The sequence below is a fragment of the Heterodontus francisci genome, chromosome 17 (genome assembly GCF_036365525.1).
Source record: "Heterodontus francisci isolate sHetFra1 chromosome 17, sHetFra1.hap1, whole genome shotgun sequence".
Lineage (NCBI taxonomy): Eukaryota > Metazoa > Chordata > Chondrichthyes > Heterodontiformes > Heterodontidae > Heterodontus > Heterodontus francisci.
Window position 1 is genome coordinate 26780385 of NC_090387.1, and position 17447 is coordinate 26797831.

At 42.5% G+C, this 17447-nt stretch overlaps 1 protein-coding gene across 3 annotated transcripts in view; it reads right to left on the minus strand.

Moving 5' to 3' along the window:
- The window catches only part of cmip (c-Maf inducing protein), a 235850-nt gene that overhangs the window by 83144 nt on the left and 135259 nt on the right, over positions 1 to 17447 (minus strand). For all 3 annotated transcript variants that reach the window (XM_068049180.1, XM_068049181.1, XM_068049182.1), the window contains exon 3: positions 16224 to 16274. In XM_068049180.1, the coding sequence (XP_067905281.1) occupies positions 16224 to 16274 (51 nt within the window). The remainder of the gene's footprint in view (positions 1 to 16223; positions 16275 to 17447) is intronic.

Below are 17447 nucleotides of genomic sequence, written 5' to 3' on the forward strand. Positions count from 1 at the left end.
GACGTCAGAAATGCTCCATCCATCAATATCGGAGACCACGCTCTTTAAGTGGTTCAAGAGTTCATCTACCTAGGCTCAACTATCAACAGTAACCTGTCTCTCAATGCAGAATTCAACAAGGCGTCAGAAGACAGAAGTGCAAGGAGAGAGCCAACTGTGTAACAGCCCTGACAACCAACTTTATCTGCAGCGCCTGCGAAGGCATCCACTGCTATGTCCAGACTGGCCAAGAGAGTGTGGGAAAATGGCGCACTGACACGGAACACAAATTCCGAGTGTTTCAAGCCTGTGTCCTCAGTACCTTGCTCTACGGCAGTGAGCCTGGAAAACGTATGTCAGCCAAGAGTGACGTCTCAACTCATTCCATCTTCGTTGCCTCCAGAGAATCCTTGGCATCAGGTGGCATGACCCGTATCTCCAACACAGAAGTCCTCGAGGCAGCCAACATCCCCAGCATATACATCCTACTGAGCCAGCGGCGCTTGAGATGGCTTGGCCATGTGAGCCGCATGGAAGATGGCAGGATCCCCAAGGACACATTGTACAGCGAGCTCGTCACTGGTATCAGACCCACCGGCCGTCCATGTCTCCGCTTTAAAGACGTCTGCAAACGCAACAAGAAGTCCTGTGACATTGACCACATGTCGTGGGAGTCAGTTGCCAGTGATCGCCAGAGCTGGCGGACAGCCATAAAGGCAGGTCTAAAGATTGGCAAGTCAAAGAGACTTAGTTGGCAGGAAAAAAGACAGAAGTGCAAGGAGAGAGCCAACTGTGTAACAGCCCCGACAACCAATTTTATCTGCAGTGCCTGTGGAAGAGTCTGTCACTCTAGAATTGACCTTTATAGCCACTCCAGGTACTGCTCCACAAACCACTGACTACCTCCAGGCGCTTACCCATTGTTTCTCGAGACAAGGAGGCCAAAGAAGAAGAAGTTGTTCCAGGAAGTTAAGTAGCTTGGAAACTCCCTGACACCCCCTTGCAATCAGAGTTGCTAAATAATCTATTAAGTTGTGTCAAATAGGTAACATTGCTTTTTGTTTCATTACATACAACATACAAGTGAGAACTTACTGCAATGTGGATAATCTTCCATTCATGTTATAATAGTGGAATTGTCCTCTAAGATTCTTTTTGTTCTATTATCAGCAGACTACAGACACAGCAGTGCATGAATGCTATTTGGCCAATACTGTGGACTGTTTTAACAGGTAACAAAGCAAAGCAAGGAACAGCAATGAAAAAAGTCGGATATGTTCCTGTAAAAAATTGCAGATACATGTTAACCAGTTGTGTTTGCTGTGGATATGTGGCCTAGAAATTGGATCACACAGCGCCTGTTGAAAGGTTTAATATGGTGCACACTTTCAGTCTGTTCTGGAAATGCATGCTATATTAGCTAAGATGACTTGTAGTCATGCAGGGTATCTGCCTGAAACAGGCATAAGGCCCACTGCCTATGAAAATTAGAGGTCTTGGAGCCTACTTAAGGCCCATTTGTGAAGTTGCTCTGTTTTCTCTGGCAGCCAGCAGTCAAACCAGTGGTCAAAGGTCAATAATTTATCTGAATGTGGAACCAGGTAGAGTAAGAATGCTCCTCCTGACTCCGTATTAAAACTAGTTCCTCTGCTAGCCACTGCTCATCCCCCACTTTCCAATTTCCTTCCCCTCCCTGTCCCAGACTGACTAAAGGCTCAGAGCCAGCACCCTACTGGCCCATCTTCATCTTCTTCATGGCCAGTGCTCTTCCATTTGTGACACAACTGGTCTTCACCAGTATGCTAGTCACGTCCTGATGCCGCAAGAGAACCAGGTTTGTGTGGCCCTTTGGCACATCAAATTCTCTGCAGTTGTTCCTGGTCACCATCAGGTTCATGCCTCAAGTTGAGCACAAACTAATTTCTCGGCCCCAGTGTTTTTGGGGGGGACTGTTTGCATATCTGTACCAACAGACCAAAAATAACTGTGGACAAGCCTCCTCCTTTCACAACCATAGTCTGGAGTTCCAGCCTCCTGCTGCCACCACCACTGCTGCTGCAAGTGATCCTTACAGCTGCACACAGCAAGCAGGATTGCTGTCAAGATCAAGAATTGCCTGCCACAGCCAAGGTAATCATGCAGAGCAGGAACAAAGCAGTTAGGAGTTTCAGAGCAGTCAGTGCCTTTGGCAGAGGACAGCTGAGTGGTTGAGAATGGTGCATCTGGGAGGAGGGTGGGAAGGAGAAAAAGGAGGAAACATGAGTGATGTTTGAAGTACTAAAGATAGGAAAGAAGACAGAGCAGTGCGAGAGGAGAAGCAAGGAGTGGTGTGAAGTTAAGAGCAGCATTATTGGGAGATGGGGAATAGTACTTGGAGCAATACTTTAGAAGAGAGGGAAAAATTAGAAGTGGCACCATTAACTGGCAGGTGGAGGGGAAAGACTGCTCATATTAACAGAGGGGGCTGTCTTAGTTTTTTGAAGTTTTTAGTTTTTTTTTTCACAATTCTACATGTTGGAATGCATGTTTACAGTAGTTTCATTTTAAACTAAAACTTTAATATAGGCCTGGCCAATGTGGTGGGAGAATCTGAACCAAGGAATTGATTATAACACTGAGTAAAATTATAATCACTTCCAGTTCAGGGATTCAGCTGAATTGGTCTCATCAGTAAAATAATTCCTGGAGTAAATCATTTCAACACAGAATGAAAATCACTTAGCAAACTTTTACTGACTGCTGTTATATTTATTGAGACAGGCAATGCTATAATAGTGTAAACAGTCAGTGGCACACCAGCTTGAGCAACTGATGAAATTCAAAGATCTATGATGGGATCATATCGACACCTGCTTCCAGCAGTACAAGGGACCCAACACAACAGCACTCCCAGAAAAGATAGGACAGCTCCTGTGCACCCATTCTGACTCCACACCCCACTTCCAACCACACTCTCAACTGCCCCCACAGCCCCATGGCATCCCGGCATTGAAGGACGTAAGACTATGGTACCAACAGGTATAAGTATGCAACAGACATTTTCTATATATACACACCTGCAAATGCCTGTAAACCATTGCAGTAATCTGTAATGTGGCACACAGTTTTTCTAATTTAAAATGTTCAAAGCTCCAATCTTTGCAGAGAGGGGATAATTGGTATCTCTTTCAGAGAGCCAGCACAGACACAGTGGGCCAAATGGCCTCTTTCTGTGCTGTACGGTTCGACAAAAAGGCAGGAGATTCAGCTGCCCAAAATCCACACACAGATGATGCCAATGTGGTGACATACAGTTAACTTTTAAAGGGAAAACTGTTAACTGCTCAGCTGGAACTACACCTGTGTTTTGCCACTTCAGCAGCTTTGACTCCCATTTTTTACCGTTTCTTTAGTATTACCAACTTTCAGACATTTGCAGCAAATTTTAGGCAGGGCAGACCAAACTCAGATTCCAGCCCTTAAAACTCACCTTCCTTCACACATTACTAAAGAGAATTATGCAATCGTAATTATGTAATGATATTTGCATGCTTTTTAAGGGTATAGTGGGTTAAAGTGAGTGAAATAAAAATATTCAATGTGATAAATTGAAATTATAACGGCAAACACAATACGATAGTTCATAATGAAATAATTTAGAAACATTCAAAAAGGAAATGTAGTATATATTAATGATTTGGACATAAATTTAGGGGAAATGATCAAGAAGTTTGCAGACGACACAAAAAATTGACCACGTGGTTGATAGCAAGGAGAGTAGCTGTAAACTGCAGGAAGATATCAATGGACTGGTCAGGTGGGCAGAAAAGTGGCAAATGGAATTTAACCCAGAGAAGTGTGAGGTGATAGATTTGGGGAGGTCAAATAAGGCAAAGGAATACACAATAAATGGGAGGAAACGGAGGGGTATAGAAGAAGTGAGGGACCTTGGAGTATATGTCCACAGATCCCTGAGGATAGCAGGACAGGTCAATGAGGTGGTTAAGAAGGCATATGGAATCCTTTCCTTTATTAGCTGAGGTATAGAATATAGGCATAGGGAGGTTATGCCACTAACTGTGTGCAGTTCTGGTCACTTCATTACAGAAAGGATGTAATTGCACTAGAGAGGGTACAGGGGAGATTTACGAGGATGTTGCCAGGACTGGAAAATTGCAGCTATGAGGAAAGATTGGATAGGCTCCGGTTGTTCTGCTTGGAACAGTGGAGGCTGAGGGGAGATCTGATTGAAATGTACAAAACTGTGAGGGGCCTGGATAGAGTGAAAGTGGGGGACCTATTTACCTGAGCAGAGAGGTCAGTGACAAGGGAGCATAGATTTAAAGTGATTGGTAGAAGGATTAGAGGAGAGATGAGGAAAAAACATTTCATCCAGAGGGTGGTGGGGGTTTGGAACTCACTGCCTAAAAGGATGGTAGAGGCAGAAACCCTCAACTCATTTAAAAGGTGCCTGGATGTGCACCTGAAGTGCCGTAACCTGCAGTAACCCGTGCTACGGGTCAAATGCTGGAAAGCGGGATTCGGCTGGGTGGCTCTTTTTTCTTCGGCCGGCGCAGACATGATGGGCCAAATGACCGCTTTCTGTGCCGTAAACTTTCGATGATTCTATGAAAGGTGAGAGTATTGGGCCACCTTAAAAATCTGGAAGGTTCAAAGAAGCAGAACTGTTGGTTGGAATGCCCAGACTTAGGCTTGGCATTGCTCGTACTTAGCAGGTATAACCCTGGCCTTATAGTCCTAACTATATTGCTATGGAACATTGAGAACTGGACAGCTACATTGTGACATTTAAGTTCTAGCTCTTTCTCCTTGAAAATCAGAATGCTGCTGAGATCTTTAAGAATGGTGAGACTTTATTTTCAATCAGAAGTCAATTCAAGTTCTCAGTGCAGTGCTTGTTAACTTTATGTCCTGTGATTGTTGGCTGAGTTAGTAATGGCTCTCATAAATGTCGAGGTCACTGCATTACAACGGAGTGTGGGATTAACAAAACACGTGAAACAAATTAAGATACTGTTGCAACATGTTATTAATTACTAGGCCTCAAAGAATATGTTAGTGTGATTGCAAGAAAGCAATCTGAATGTTTTTAAGTAACTACATTCCAGAAAGCCTGGCAAACGAAAATCTTTGAATGATTGAAGGTGCTTGCTTTCTCAAGTAGCATGTTAGAGCCTAGCAGGTATAGAGTCATAGAGTTATACAGCACAGAAACAGGCCCTTCGGCCCACCGTGTCTGCACCAGCCATCAAGCCTATCTATTCTAATCCCATTTTATTGAATGGCAGATCAAACACATGAGCATAGAGCTGTTCAAATCAAATAACAGAGGTAAGAATACTCAACAAATATAATGATTCCTTTACTGCTCCTTTAGAGGCGATATCACTTGATTCCCCATTGTTTTGTAGTTTAAAGTGTAAATGGATAGCAAACAGATGCATTGCAGCAGCACTGAACTCTGGAATTCACTCTGTATCTAATTGCTGTTTTGGCTAAATGCGAGTACTTTAAAAAAAATATATAGCATTTTTATTTTGTGAAAAGAATCATTACAAGTGCAAATGGGAAATATTTCAAGTTGCAAGCAATTTTGTTTTGAAACCCTGCAATCTCCTGCAGCCCCACAACCCTCCGAGATATTTGTGGTCCTCTAATTCTGACCTCAAGTGCATCCTGGATTTTAATTGGTGGCCTAGGCCCCATGCTCTGGAATACCCTCCCTACACCTTTCCGCCCCTCTACCTCAGTTTCCTCCTTTAAGACACTCCTTAAAACTTACCTCTGAACAAATTTTTGGTCATCTGACATAATATCTCCTTATGTGGTTCGGTGTCATATTTTGTTTTATAATGCTCCTGTGAAGTGCCTTGGGACGTTTTATTACGTTAAAGGCTCTAGATAAATATAAGCTGTTGTTCTCATGTGTTGAAAGATTATACATTGTGCTCATTTATATATTGGTGCAGAACATTTCATCAAATGGCATTTACAGGGGTTACTTGGATACAGCACAGGTGTGTATACTTGTACATAAGTTTTACATGTTTTAGGATGAAATTAACTTGTGAGTACTTCACAATAGGGCAATGTAGAAGGAATTTTATCCTGAATGTTATCCCTGAACTGGGAATGCTTGACACCAAGAGCGAGGGCAAGAGATGAGAAAATATTCATTATTTCTACTTTGTACTTATAGAGCCAGTGGAGTTCAATATGAAACATTGCTCTGAATGTTGCATTCTGGGGGTTTTTTTGCATCTATAGCTTGGACTATATCTTTAAAACATTTCAAGTACGTACATTGTGTCAGACCAGAAGCCTACTGCTGTAGACAATGCCAGCTTTAATCAGCACAGTTCTGAGATTCATACATGGAATCATTTGTAATTTTGTTAAACATAATTTGGGAAAGTCACAACTTTATATTATCATGTGGTTTGATGATGTCAAACACATAATGTTACAGAAAGTACTGAGTTTTAACAAAAAGTTCCAAACACAGGTATAATGCAGATAATATTCACATTCTGTGGTGTCCCTATCTCTCTAACCTTGAATTGGATTGTGTGGGCTGTAAAAACTTCTCAATGAATACTGGGTTTTGTAAGCTTTGCTCGAAAGCATTTTTTTTTAAAGATATTTTTATATACGCACATTAGTAATAAGAACCTTTAGGTTCTACCAAAAGAAGCTAGGCAAATTGTCCTGATACAAAGCACAGCTTTGGAAAGCAGTTCCTCCAGAGAAAACAAAATAAGATATATCTGTCTTAGCTTGCGTCAAATAGTGGAAGCTCCATTTTATTTTAGCCCAGATTAAGGAGAAATAGGGTTAAACACTGGAGTCTAGTTTGCCTAACATACAGGCTCTCTTCTATTTGTTTTGCATTCCACTTTTTTTATTGTGAACTTTGTCCTCAGTAATATGAGGGATGTAAGTGCAAGGAAATGAAACACTATCAGCATTAAGCACTCCCAAGATCAGGTATAGCCCAATTAGCTGCAAAGTAGAATGCCATCTATTCTCCTCCAGCAATGTATCCCACCCTCAGAGAAACAGCCCCTTTTGCATTAGCGTGACATTCTTCTACTTTCCGCACCAGCATTCTATGATGACATTGGCAATTTAGTGATGAGTTGGCAGTAGTTTTAAACTGTGGGCCCATGCCCACATGAGATTGTTCAAATGCATTTCACGTGGGAATCCAAAAGTTGACGGAGCAAGGTTTACATTTAGCCTCTGGGAGAATGGGACTAAATCCATGCAATTCTCGTCCCTTTTTATTTGAATTGGCTTGCTAACTGTGCGCTCATGGAAGGGACAATGGGGCAAAAAAAAGCACCTGTTTTTGTGCCTCTCACCTCCTTTCAAGAGGCACAAAAGGTTTGGATACTGAGCACCATCCGATGTGCAAAGTTTACCTTCTGGACATCTGTCATAGTCTGTACATTATCAATCTAAATAAGCCCTTTGATCCCATCAAGTTATACCAGACTTGATCCCAGGTACCAAAATTGAAAGGCCAGTGTCTAGCTTCCTCCACCTTCCACAAATAAGTACAGTGTACAGTATTGGTCTCCTTATTTAAGGAAGGATGTAAATGCACTGGAGAAGGTTTACTAGACTGATACCTGGAATGGGTGGGCTGTCTTACAAGGAAAGATTGGATAGGCTAGGCTTGTATCTGCTGGAATTTAGAAGAGTAAGAGGCGACTTGATTGAAACATATAAGATCCTGAGGGGTCTTGACAGGGTGGATGTGGAAAGGTTGTTTCCCCTTGTGGGAGAATCTAGATCGAGGGGTCACTGTTTAAAAATAGGGGGTTTCCCATTTAAGACAGAGATGAGGAGAAATATTTTCTCTCGGAGGGTCGTGAGTTTTTGGAATTCTCTTCCTCAAAAGGCGGTGGAAGAAGTCTTTGAATATTTTTAAGGCAGAGGTAGATAGATTCCTGATAAGCAAGGGGGTGGAAGGTTATTGGGGTTAGGTGGAAATGTGGAGTAATAAGTTCAGCCATGAATTTATTGAATGGCGGAGCAGGCTTGAAGGGTTGAGTGGCCTGCTCCTGCTCCTAATTCGTATGTGCGTAAATGCCTTATATATTTTGAAATGCTGCTGCCACTTTTGTGGGTAACTTTTACCATGTGGTTAAGGGGCTATTTTGCTGTGACATTAAAGTCTTTCTGAAGGAGCGGACACCACTTGACTCATTTCACACACAGATTTACTCTGGTATTTAAAGACTACCTAAGTACATTCTTACAAACTCAAGCTGTCAAAATGCTTGCCAGAAACCTCTGAGTTCAAGTTTTTTCTTTTAATTTAACTTTCTCTTGGGATGATTCAATCAACCTTTTTGCTTTTCTACTCTCACGTCTCATCCACAGAAAGTCTGGAAACATTTCGATCAGGTTTCAACATAAAATAAACTGTGCTTAACATTTCTTTCGCTTCCAATTATACATTGTGGCACGTCTTTCAATGTATTTCTGCTTTATGATATTCTGTATTACTCACTACTGTGGTCTGGTTTTGAGTCCAGCCAAGGCTTTCTTGGCTGAGTGCAGTAAAGGTACAAAGCAGAAATCATTCTTCCTCCATTTCACAGACAAGCTACAAGCTACATTTTCTTCGATCTGGAAGCATGAGAGAACCATTTGGCACCTCACCAGACCTTCCCTGAAGCAGCATTGGACACATCGCTTGTGTTACGAAAGAAGAATCTTTGAGCACTGTGCTGGCATATCTGCATGTACCTTGTGATATGTTCACATTTTACAGGCATACATAACTATTTGTCACAGCAAGTTAAAAAAAAAAAGCATTGTCCAGTTTTCTCCCAAACTCCAGCTTCATCTCCTGATGGGGTTACTTGTGTATCTACATGCATTGACAACATTGCAGTACCTCACCCAAGTAACCATTCTTCTCATGTAAGCCTAGACAGGGAATGCCTGTAGACTATTCAAGCACATAAATTGTCAAGGTTGAGCCTGATCCTATTCACACTTGGCATCTGCATAAGCACAGTTTGCAGCAAGGATCGTAAAAGTCGGAACTTCAGCTTTTAGTTGTTCCTCTCTCTTGCCCAGTGGCACTGATTCTACTTGCAGCACTCCAACCAAAGCCCAACTCAGTATGGAGTCTTGCAAGTCAGGAGCATGGATTGGCGATTGCGCTGTTTCAGTGGCCAACAATCCAGTCTTATTCACCTCCACACTGGAAATCTCTTCTTTCAAGCTGACCCTTATATACTTTGTGAACATATTTCTCTGCATGACTTTTTTGCTGAATTGTTATTATGAACCAACAATTGTTTAGTAAATAGATTGTTCTTGGCAAAACAGACAGGAAAATGTACCATTATGAAACAAATTAGCAATTAAATATTTGAGATTTGATTGCTGCCCTGATGTAGAGTTCAACATATTCAAAATGTTACAACTCCATTCACAAAGACTACCCTAACCCTCTGCAGGTGCTCTACTAGTCTCTCACCATAACTCCTGCAGGAGACCAGTAGAATCCTTAGGGAATCAGTGTAATGACTGGAAACTTCCAATTCAGCTCTCCCTGGGTGTTTTGTCAGTCTCCCACCACAGTTTCAGGACCATAATGTGTTTTTCTTAAAGAGCCTGTTTAAAATTACAATTGCCGATTTTTACAAGGCATTCAGGTATCAGGAGTGCGATGGAATGGGTGCAGCTGCAACAGCAATTCTTAAGAAGCTCAACATCATTCATAACATAGGAAATAAGAGCAGGAGTAGGCTATACAGCCCCTCAAGCCTGCTCTGCCATTCAACTAGGTCATGGCTGACCTTCTACCTCAATGCCCTTTTCCTGCACTATCCCCATAATCCTTGATATCTTTTAATATCTATCGATCTCTGTCTTGAACATACTCAATAACTGAGCCTCCCTCTGGGGTAGAGAATTCCAAAGATTGACAGATCAAAGCAGTCTACTTGATCAGCAGCCCATCCATCACTTTAAACATCCACTCCCTCCACCACCATCCGGCTGCAGTGTGCACTGTAACAACTCACCAAAGTTTCTACGACACCACTTGCCAAACCTGTGAACTCCACCACTTAGAAGGTAGAGGGCAGCATGTGCGTGGGAATACCATCACCTCCAAGTTCCCCTCCAACTAACAAACCATTCCGACTTGGACATATAATCACCATTCCTTCACTGGCGCTGAGTCAAAATACTAGAATTTCCTGTCTAATAGTACTGGAGGAGTTCCTTCAGCACATAGACTGCAACAGTTCAAGCAGAGGGCTCACCACCAGCTTCTCAATGACAACGAGGGATGGATAATAGAAACTAGCCTTGCTAGCAACACCCATCTTATGAACAAAGGAAAACACACAATGCACCTTAACCCCATCTTCAAGAGGTTACCAGTGCACCAAGATGACATTTTTTCCAAAACTAACAATCCACAAATACATGAGTCACTAAGAGTTGTGATGCAGGCCATTAAGGGCAACACAAATGCAAACCGAGGACGAGGCTTTATTTATATAGGAATAGAATTGAAAAGTAGAGAACTTATGCTAAACTTGGATTGAACCTTGGTTAGACTGCAATTGGGGTACTGTAAAGTTCTGGTCACCATATTATAAAAAGGATATACAGGCACTGGAGAGGATGCAAAAAACATTTACAAAGATGATACCAGAACTGTGAGATTATACCTATTAGGAAAGGATGAACAGGCTGGGTCTCTTTTCTCTTAAAAAAGAGAAGTCTGAGGGGTGACCTAATAGAGGTCTCTAAATTATGAATGGTTTTGATAGAGCAGACACAGAGAGGGCTGAATTTAGTTGTGCCAGGGGGCTCCAGGCGCCAGGATGAAAAGGCAAGGGGGACCCTGCCTCAGCCTGTCGGAGCCCTCCGGCGTGATTCAACAGCGCTTCACCAGTATCCCCGTCCCTTTAAGGACTGGGATCCCACCTCCAAGAGTTGCTGGCCAATCAGTGGGCTGGTAGCTCAGTAGTATCAGCAACACCACCAGGAATATGGCCACTGCTGGTACTACACCAGGGCTGGAAGCAGGCCCAGCACTAGAGACCTGGACCCCAGGTAAGTGAGACGGGGTCACTAGGGCCAGTCTGGAAGGCCTCGGCAATAGGGGTGGGGAGGGTGGGCGATGAGGACAGGGGGGTATTACCGGAGGTGTGACCTTTGTCACTGGGAGCCCTTTGTAGGCCACAGATTGTACCTACAGAGTAGCGCCACCCACCCCCACCCTAAGATCACAGGAAGGCCACCTTATTTCACTCGGTGACCTCCCCACTTGGTGGAGGCCCCCCGCTGCTGTTTTAATTCCAGAGGTGGCGGGAAGAGGCTCTTAAGTGGCTACTGATTGGCTACTTAAGGGTTTCAATCGGTCTCTGGGCAGGAAGGCCATCTTTGGCCTTTCCCGCCCCAACCTAGTCATGGTGCGAAGGGAAGGTGACAGGCCCTCTGTCCCCTGCCTTCTGTCGCAATTCTGTGGGCCACCCCACCTGCCTCTTAGCCCACCTCCTGGGGAGCTCATTAACTTCTGCCCAGAGAGTGTTTCCACTTGTGGGATAGTAACCACGAAATCAAAGAGGAAATTCAAAAGACACTACTTTACCCAGAGAGTGGTGAGAATGTGGAACTCACTAGCACAGGGAGTCATTGAGGCAAATAGAATAGATGCATTTAAGCTAAATAAGCATATGAAGGAGAAGGGAATAGAGGGCTATACTGATAGAGTTAGATGAGGAAGGATGGGAGGAAAGCTGAGTGAAGTATAAATGCCAGCATGGACTGGTTGGACCAAAAGGCCTGTTTCTGTGTTGTCTATTCCATGTAATTCAATGTAATCCTTCAGCCCTCCGACAGTCATTACCCTAATAGTGGCAATTAACCCTGAATTCAAGATTATTGGCTTATGTCGACTAGCACCTGGGCTTGAGGCTGTGTTTCCAACCCATTTTGCCAACCAAGCTTTCAGTTACCCCCTCTTAACTCTCCCTTCCTGGCTCCGAGTGTGTTTTCTTTACTTACCTCTAATTGTGAAGCACCTTTGTTTACAGTGAAGGCATTATATCAATGCAAGTTTCTGCTGGTGCTGTGACTGTCTAAAAGGTATTTGAACTCATGGATATCTGCTCTAAAACTATTTACATTTGTTATCTGGCACTCCTCAGTGTAGGCACAATGGAGAAAACTTACAGTGGAGTTTGCAAGACATGGAAGAGTACAGAACCAGTGCTATATATTTAGTTCTGCAGTACAAGAGGTAGTTAGTCTGATGGCAGGACATGAGACTCATGATGAAGAAGTCTTCCATTCTGTCAGAACGTCAGACGTACAATCAAGGGACCTTCAATGTCAGAAATACCTTATGCCAACAGTCAACATCATTTTCCTGACACTTATATTTCATGTCACTTCAAACTTTACATCCAGAAGAAGTGTCCTTTAATCCATTACTCCAGAATCAATTCAAACTCAGCCCTCTATCCCCCTCCTCCTCCATGTTACAAGTACAGTCTGTCTATCTGTAGTTCTGATATACATCAAGGTATGAAAAAAGGGATGGTACAACTTTATTTTCCAAGGAACATACTGAAATGCTTTTTTAGCACTTGGCTTCTTTGATCCTTAGACTGAGAGTGGAAATTCTGTGTCAACTGCGTACCAAAAACAAAGTCTAGACAGACCAAACAAAAGGGATAATAGATGTTTAATTTGCTCCTGAGGTACCCAGGATATACGTTGCTTACTGTCTCTTGAGACAACCCACACCAACAGGCTCAGGTGCAATGCCCAAGCCTATTAATAAAATATACTATATACAAGGAGCTAATTTATGAGACATATGGATGTAGTGTTTATTTACTTTTCACTTTAAAGGCAGGCAGATAGGATAGTGGTGGGAGCTGCCTTGGGCATATTTATTTGCATCTCCACCTGCAACACTGAGAGGTACATGAAAGGAGTGTCATGCACTTTGATAGGCAATAGAGAGAAAGCATTTTAAAGCAGTACAAACCCCCAAATTAGAGAAACTTGCCTCATAGATGGACAGGGCAAAAATGTTAAAGCATTTGTTGTCATGTGAAAGGATACAACTGGGTTATGAGAGGACAGAAAAGGAGATTTCTGCCTGGGGAGGTGTGAAATTGTAGTCGGAGAGGCACAGGCAAATCTTCTGCCCGCCTCCCTGTTGCCGAAGGGGTGTGCCTGGGAGCCCCCCGCAACACTAGGAATTCCTCCAATTATGTCTCTGTTATGCCCAGCAGAGCTCTCACCAAATGAAGGCTGGTGAGAGTTCCGTTCAGGACATTGTAAAGGTCCCAACAATCAACTGTACGGTCAATTGGCGTGTAAATCAAAGCTCTTAGCTTCTTTAGGAACTGAAGAGAAAAGCATTACCTTTTTTTACCTTCAGCCTGAGTTGGGCCTTTGGGTCTCACTTAAAGATGGCCACTTGGCTGGAGTACAAATGGAAAACCAGCAACTGTGAAACCATACCTCAGAAAGAGTTAGCATCATCAGCAAAGGACAGAAGACTTGAAAGGAAAAAAAGCGAACAGAAATGAAATGTAAATGTTTTCATCTCCTGAGCTGGGATCCTCATTCACATTTTTCCACCATAGTGGAATTTCTTTCATCAATAGGTGCAGTGATAGCGTAAACACATTCTTTTTGACAATGTTCTTGATATCACTATTAATCAAGGGGTACAAATTGCAATGGTTTGGCCACCATTTAAAGTAAATCCATCAGCTGTCAGTTTGACTTTTGAGATTCTCACCATTAGTGATCAGCAATGAAAATAAAATGCAAATGTGAAATTAAAGGGGAAATGTTTTAACTAATAACCTTGTAGCTAATTAAGACTGTCTTGTACTCCAATATATAATATTGAACTAAAGCTCTTTGCTTTTATATGATTTCAATAGTGCGGTCATGATAACTTCAGGATTGGTTGTATATGGGGGGTGAGTGAGAGGGGGGGGTGAGTGAGAGGAGGGCAGGTGAATGGGACAGGGTCAAGCGAGATCTGGCACTTCTGCTTCTCCTGACTCCACATGGAGTAAGGAAAAACTAAGAAACTTACCTGTATTCAGCAGCCTACTGAGATCCCTTTAAGAGCCGCTGGTTATGTCACAGTCACGTGCATATTCCGCTCAGTTTCAGCCACATTTGGCAACGGAGGCCGAAAATAGGTGGTAGGCCTCTGATTAGCATATTCAAGTGGGCTAACGGCTGTTTCAGACAGGTGCCCAGGCACTTGCAAGTCATCATTGTAGAAGCCAGCACACTTCCATGCGGTAGCGTGCACAAGGGAGCACTCTGGTAAACTCCCCCCCCCCCATCAATGTAAATTTGGACCCCAAAAAAGGGCATGATGATGACCAATTGCTCCCCCACCATCTGCAAAGAGATTTCTGCCATTTTTCAATTCATTTACTATTACAAGATCAAAAAAAAATTCAGAATGGCAGTGAATCTTGCTTTTGATTCACTATGTATTCAGGGAACACTGGAAGAACAACATGGCAACCTTTGTTTCGTATCCATAGTTTTCTGACAGCCTTTGCCAGAATGACCTTCTCTACCTCAATGGGTTCCCCACATTGTTCTTTAAGACTCGAGTGGGCTGATCGTGAATTTGTGCATTAGTGTAAAATGCATGACAGTGAGTTGGCAGCCCATTTTCCCTCCCTCCTGATTTTCATTTCCATTAAAGTCATTGGAATTTAAAACTAAGTGAGATGCAAAACAGGCTGCCAACTCACTGTCATCTCTTTTACTCTATCGCACAAAGTCAAGATCTACCCCAGATATTTTCTGCTGGCTCAGTAAAGTGCGTAGCTGAATCATACAGAACTTGATGATCCAAAGTTTACTCCCTGGTCTTTGCAAGGTTATCTGATCTCAACTGAGATGGTGCTAATTGCACTGCATTTGATGTGTTAAAATCTGGTGAGGGCAGTATCAGACTCAGCTGCACTGTGGTTGAACAATCTGCCAACACTAAGTGCCAAGGCTTGCACATTGATAACAGACACTTGGTCAAGGCACCAGAAGACAACTGGGCTCATGGAACTGTACCCAACAAGGAATAATTACAATGGGGACAGCAAGACAGGGGAAAAGGAAATAAATGCTTATATATCTGTAACAACAGACCCAGTAATAATGGCTCTGAATTTACACTAATAATCATCGAGTTGCATAAATAATATTTTGTTTATAGCTTTAGGGATAATAGCAACCATGACAACTAGCAGTCACCTCAAAACAGCTAAGACTGGGTTTCATCAAATGAAAGGTATAGAATTTCCATCCATTTATATTTCCAAAGAAGATTATAATTAATAATAAACATGCACACGTGCATCATTATATTAGGTCTACCATGTTAGTTAATATAGTTTTCCCATAGCATATTTCTGCAGGTTATAATCACAGTTTGTTGTGTGTCTTTTTGACAGTAGAGGAACTGTGTTTTTAATGTATATTGTTTGTCTTTTGTAACCTGGTTTACAAAACATATATGCCTATGGGACAGCATTATTTGTCATCTTAATTCAATTGCAAAAATAATTGGATGAAGAGCTTATTTGGAGCACAATACAAATTTCATACTTCCTCCTGAGAATTATATTCACACATTTATTCCCAAAGTAAAACCAAAACCCCTCACATTTATGGGTTCCAAATTGCTGTCCTTAATTTCTCCTGTACTTTCTCCCACCTCCCCTAAGCACACACCCATCAGTCTGGAATGACCACTATAAGCTGCTGGCTAATGGTCTGTCAAAACTGGAAAGTCTGATTTTTTGACTTATTTACATCAAGGCATTCAGCTTTTCACTTGCCATGTCATTCACTCATCCCTGTCCAAGAGGCAGCCAAGTTATCTGCTCCAGGGACTCTGTCAACGCTGCACTCTGTAACCAGTCACCATTTCCATGGTCCTGGACAATACACCATCCAATATTCCTTCTGTTTTTCTGAGTTGTTATCTGATAATTAATAGAAATTTACTGTGATGGTTTGAACCTTCTTCTGTCTGTTCTGAAGCACATAGCATCACCCTCAAAACTTTGATTTTTTAACGCCATCACTGTAGACTGCTTGCAAATTCTTATTAAATTGCTCTGTTCCATTCTGCTTTGCACAGTCAATTGTTACACAAACATATCGATCAGTAATTTTCAGATACTCGTCCCACTACCTACCTTCCACTGCAGCGAATGAAACCACTGATCTCGCAAGTAACTGTTTGCTGCCTGAAAAGAAGACGACAAGATGTTAATCACACAAGAAAATCAAATATAATATAAACACTCAATTATATAGATCGTTTGAGTGTGGGTGACAGTACTGTACGAGACTGTAAAGCAGCAATACTGCATCAAGACAGCCTGCATCTAAAAGCATACCAACATACATAAAGAGACAATTAAATAAATTCATTTCAAATTATCTTACCTATCAAAGCTTTAAAACAGACAGCATGAACACTGAACCTACTGCTTAGTACATTAGAGCTTTCCAATCAACAAAAAATGTTAGGTCAAATACACTGAGGGGAAACCAAAGGCTGAGAAGAAAAATCTCTGGGTGATCCACTGATCTCCAGCTGAAATTATGACTGGGAAAACTGCTGCAGAATGTCAAGGCCTCTGCATTTCAGAGCTCTTGCTAATTGGGAGCTCAATCCTTAGATCCCCTGATTATGTTGCTGGATCCTTGATACATTAACTAGGAAGTGCCAAGGCTGTCTAAAAACTGAGTGGCATGAAGCAGACATGCTAAAATTCAATACAAAAATAAAGAATCTGTCAAAGGGTGGGCTTCTAAAAAATGAGTTTCAAATTTGTCACGTTCTGGAAAAAACAACTTTAAAAATCAGCTCCTTAAAAGTGTTTGGTATTATTAGCTGGCATTATTTCAAATGGGTCGACATATTGGGGATAATCTTAAACCATCCCCTCCCCACCCCTTGCAGGTTAGGTGAGGGAATGTAAAATAAAAATTGGGAAATCCAATCTCCACTTTTAATGGAGGTGTGTTGGGAGGCAGGTCCTGAATTTAAACATTTTAATGAGGTTATGTGCCTCACATTTTAGCTCCTTTTTAAAATTAGTGCTGGCTGGTTGGATTTCCTGGGCCTCGGGAGACCCGGCAGCTAAAGGAAGTGAGACGGCTGGAACCAACAGGCAAAGTGCCTTTCCAGCACTGCTTGTGGGCCAGGAGGAACAAGAGGGCTTTTTCCCACACAGAGCCTCCCAAGCCTACCTGTAAATCATCCTACGATTGGACCCTTCTCTGCCCCCCACCCCCCATGCCAGCTCCCCTTCCAATGGCCAACCTGCTCCTGATCTCTATTCCCCGCTGCAGTCTGAAGCCGCAGGCTTGTTCACCCGATGGTCAGCCAGCCTGGCCACGGACAAGAAACA